Raw genomic sequence first — 5,013 nt, 5'->3', positions numbered from 1 at the left:
GGACATGGAGCCTCTCTCCAAATAGTTTGATTAACTAGACATCTAAGGAATAAACATGTACAAGAGTTTTTGGCTCATAGTTACGTACAAAGAGGGCTTTGGCTTTCACCTTGGTCTATTCCTCTCACCACTTGCATGATATTTGCTTTGACAAGTAGCGCTCACAAGATGACAATTTCAATCTATCTTGAGTCTTTAATTTCCATAGTTGATTCCATTTGAACTCAGTCATCTCAACTTGAGTATGTAATCTCTCCTCTGGGTCAACCTAGTAAGCAACTTTTATTACTACATTCTCATCATCTAAGTTGATTGTTCTAGTATTAATTAGGATTGAATTAGCCAAGATAGATAATTAATGTGATGGAACCAAGATCTTACTATGATGAAAAGTGATAAATTGTGATCCACTTAGGGCTGGAACAAACCACAAGTTTTTTATTCTTTCTAATGGATCAAAATAAACTATAGACCCTTGTACTTATAGCCATGCACTCCTAACCATGTAAGTAAACCTATTCCTATACAATCTTTACACTCTCAACTTAATAACTCAAATAAAATAACAATCCTAATTGACATTTACTAGTTTAAAAGCAATAAAACTACAAATAAAAATAATATCTCTTACTAATTTATTCAAATAATAACTCTTCCTAGACTAAAAAATAGCTTCAACCCACTTCATGTTCTACTCCACCACGGCTTCACCACTTTGTAGTACACTTTCTAGTCCTATTTCCATCATTCCACCCCTTTTCCACAGTAATGTTGTCCTCAAGGTGCAACCATGAAAATTGTCCTTTTAACTATTTCTTTTCTTCCCATGTTGCATCTTCCACTATTTTGAGGAGGAAGACTTGAGGCATTTGACATTTGTGTCCCGGAGTGAACCTTTCATCGCAATTGAAATATAACCCTTTCTCTTGCTTGTTCTGCATATCCTCCCAACTTAATCTTTTGAACTCCAAATTGTTGTTATTACATGTTGTAGGAGGCGTAGTGGCCACTAGAAAGGTCCTTGTTGCTTGAACCGGTGTTCGACTTCTAGATGTGTACTTTCCCTTTGCTTACTCAACCGATCGTCCCTCATTTTTACAAATTCAATGGCCTAACACTGTGTTTTTGGCTTGAACATCCAGAAGTATGCAGCGATTTCATCCTTTAATCCTCCAAAAAAGGTGCCTATTAGTGCCTTTTAAGGCTAGCTAACCACTCTGGTTGCTACGTGTTCAAACTCACACTACAATATATCATGCCTTTTGCTGCATTTTTATTTTAAGGCATACGAATTTCATCTCATTTTACCAACAATTTCCAATTAGATACGGATTTGCTGCGGATTACTTTTTCTCTGCACATCAAAATATTTCATGGCGGCAAATAGGTGCATCAACTAAAATCGTAGCAAAATCACTGGTTGTTGCATCACTTTCATTCGCTTCAAAAAATAACATTTTACATGCAACGACTTTGCCTTTTAAGTCATAGGCTATTGACAAACAAGGGATCTCTGCATTCTATTTTCCCCAATATTTCACTGCTCTACTTTGGCGACAAAATAGGGCATATCAAAGACTGTAGGGAGTCACCGCTCCTGATCCCATTAGCCTCCGCGAAAGTCATCATCTCCTCTTCAGTAACTAACTCTCCGACGCTTTCTCTCCTCTTTGATATGGTGATTGATGGTCATTGATCAAGTTCTATCTACTACTCTGAGTTGGGGGAGCTTAATCCTCTTATCCTTAGGCTGCCCCACCGTGATTAGCAGCCCCACCGTATAGTACTATTGGCAAATATTTGGTTTAATCTAGAATATTGCTTCCACCATTTCAATTCAAAAATGACATTAATGGTGGTTCCATTTCTGCCATGGAATGAATCATATTCTAATAACATAATTAGTTTCTAGATATATATCTTTTATAGCAATTATCTCTTTCTCCTAAATAATACCTGAAGTATAGTTGTATTGCCTAAAAGAGATCCATGCATATTTGATATCTGGATTGGTGATTAAGATCGGTAGAAAACTTAATTAAAGCACGTTGAATTATTTTTTGGGTGAGCTAGGGCTCTGATCAAACTAGCTAAAATATTACATATCACCCAAGAAACCATTATTTGAGATAATTTAGAAAATGTTTATACTAATATTTTTTATGAGGCCTATTGATTGTATGGTAGATCTATACTCCAGCAATGACATTATATCAAAATATAGTATATATCCCTAAATGACTTGTCATTTCTTTGATGCTGATCTCATGATTTTAACATGTGACTTATAAAGATTGAAGGACTTCTCTATTGTCTAATTCAATTGAGAGATCTGTTCATTGTTTATATCCTTTTAACATAAAGTGTCTTATGTGGCGTGTCTACAAATTTCTCTCAAGTTCTATGATTCTTATATGTTTTTTGCTTGTTAGTAATATACCAAATTATTAGTGACGTACGACCACAGTCTTTGACGTAAGGTGTTTGGAACCATTGACTTCCTTGTTTAATCAATCATTTTACCAACCTATCTAAATTATTTCATCGATGTGTGCAAGGTTTTATTCATTTCGCTTAATCGATTGTCCTAGGAAATGGACAAGAATTGGATGCATGTGCCAGACAGGTTTACTTCATGTGAATACAATGAAGGGATTAATAATCTCCTCACCATGGCAAAAGCCCATGCACCTGGAAGAACTACCATAAGGTGTCCATGTAGGAGATGTTGTAATAACCTATTCCTACCATTCAATGAAGTCGAAGATCATCTATTTATGATAGGTATTGATCCAAGTTATACACACTGGATTTTTTATGGGGAGGGTGAAAATTGGAGTGTTAATTCGTCATCTTTTGATGATGATACAAATGTTCAATCTCATAATTTTATTGATGATATGGATGAGATGATAGAGGACACCCAAGCTGCATCATTCATTGACCTTGCATTCGGTGAAAGTGGTACTGCTTTAGAGCCACCCATGAGTGATTGGCAATTGAAAACATTTGACCAGTTGTTTGAGGATGCAAGACTTCCTCTTTATCCAACTTGTGAGAAGTTTTCTAAGCTCTCATTTATAGTAAAGTTGCTTCATATCAAAACTGTTGGTGGGTGGACTATCAAGTCATTTAACATGGTTTTAGAATTGTTAAGGCTGCATTTCCAGACATCCAAATACCTAACTCATACCACGAGGCCCGACACTTAGAGTGTGGTTTGGGTTTTAGTTATATGAAGATATATGCATGTCCAAATGAATGCATGCTATTTTGGAAACATGATGCAGATAAAGAAGCTTGTTCTAAATGCGAGGAGCCAAGGTGGGTGTCAACTAGAGGAAAAAAAGGGAAGATTCCCCATAAGGTATTGCAATACTTTCCTCTCAAGCTGAGGTTACAAAGGCTTTTTATGTCTAAGAATATAGCAAAGTCCATGAAATGGCATAGAGAAGAACGAGTTGATGACCATAGTACCTTAAGGCATCTTGCTGATTCTAAGATGTGGAGACAATTTGATAAACACCACACTTGGTTTGCCCAGGATTCTTGCAATGTCAAACTGGGGCTAGTTAGTGATGGGTTTAACCCGTTCAATAATATGAGCAAACCTTATAGCATATGGCCAGTTATACTCGTGCCATATAACTTGCCTCATTGGTTATGCATGAAAGAGCAATACTTAATGCTCTCCTTGCTCATTCCGAAATCACCAGGAAATGACATCGATGTTTATTTGCAACCTTTAGTGAATGAACTAAAAGAGCTATGGGAGGATGATGTAGATAGCTATGATGCATCAAAGTGTGAACACTTTCGCTTACATGCTACACTATTGTGGACTATTAATAACTTTCCTGCATATGCCAATCTTTCTGGGTGGAGCACAAAGGGAAAGATGGCTTTCCCATCATGCAATGAGGATATAAATTCCATGTGGTTGAAACATGATAGAAAATACTGTTACATGGGTCATCGTCGCTTCTTGCCATCTGCCCACCCTTGGAGAAAGAAAAAGGCGGCATTCAATGGAAATGAGGAGAATTGATTGCCTCCGCAAGAGCTCAATGCTTCTTTTGTCATCCAGCAACTACGGTAGGTTGGTAATGTGGAATTTGGCAAAGGTATTTGAAAGAGAAAATGCTTACCAGTTGAACCGAATTGGACTAAAAAAAGTATATTCTTCGAACTACCTTACTGGTCAATGTTGCCTTTACGACACAATCTTGATGTTATGCACATTGAAAAAAACATTTGTGACAATGTGTTAGAAACCATGATGGATATTGAAGGAAAAAATAAAGACACGGTTAATGCACGTAAGGATTTGCAAGAGCTTGGGTTAAGAAAGGAATTACATCTACAACCTATCACTAGTGGGTCCTCCATGGTGCTTGGCTCCTACATGTTGGATTTAGATTAGAGGAGATGTTTCTGTGAATGGCTCGCATCTATTAAATTCCTAGATGCTTTTGCCTCAAATATTTCTAGATGTGTTTCATTGGTAATGGAAAGATATCAGGAATGAAAATTCATGACTGTCATATGTTTATGCAAAGATTATTGCCAGTTGCAATTAGCAGGTTTTTCCAACCTAATATACGACTTGCATTCACCGAGTTAAGTTCCTTCTTCAAAGCTTTGTGTGCACGCACATTAACGTTGGAAGTATTGAAGCAACTACAATTGGACATTGCAATCATCCTCTGCAAGCTTGACATAATTTTCCTACTTGGCTTCTTTGATGTAATGGTACACCTCGCCATCCATTTACCCCACAAGGCTTTTCTTGCGATGCCAGTTCAATATAGATAGATGTGTCCTTTCGAGCGATATTTGGAAAAATTCAAGCGTTATGTTAGAAATAAGGCTCATCCGAAAGGCTCAATTGTAGAAGCCTATATTCACATTGAATGTTTAACCTTCTGCTCCTTGTATATCCATGATGTTGAAACTATATATAATCGGGAGGAACGAAACAAGGATATAGATAAAGATACTACAGGTGAAGTG

At 36.9% G+C, this 5,013-nt stretch overlaps 1 protein-coding gene across 1 annotated transcript; it reads left to right on the top strand.

The window, feature by feature from the left end:
- Positions 1-2,594: 2,594 nt before the first annotated feature.
- Positions 2,595-4,048, top strand: LOC122312657. Its single transcript, XM_043127318.1, has 2 exons — positions 2,595-3,111; positions 3,291-4,048. Exons 1-2 carry the CDS (start codon positions 2,595-2,597, stop codon positions 4,046-4,048), a joined length of 1,275 nt encoding a protein of 424 aa, XP_042983252.1.
- Positions 4,049-5,013: the final 965 nt, after the last annotated feature.

Source organism: Carya illinoinensis, chromosome 6 (genome assembly GCF_018687715.1).
Source record: "Carya illinoinensis cultivar Pawnee chromosome 6, C.illinoinensisPawnee_v1, whole genome shotgun sequence".
NCBI lineage: Eukaryota > Viridiplantae > Streptophyta > Magnoliopsida > Fagales > Juglandaceae > Carya > Carya illinoinensis.
The sequence above is the reverse complement of the archived record's forward strand: the minus strand, read 5'-3'. Positions and strand labels throughout refer to the sequence as shown.

Bases quoted from the DNA above. Each gene is read 5' to 3' on its own strand.
- LOC122312657 (XM_043127318.1), top strand. From the start codon at position 2,595: ATGGACAAGAATTGGATGCATGTGCCAGACAGGTTTACTTCATGTGAA. The intron at 3,112-3,290 runs GTGGGTGGACTA...AACATGATGCAG, and splicing joins GCTTCATATCAAAACTGTTG to ATAAAGAAGCTTGTTCTAAA.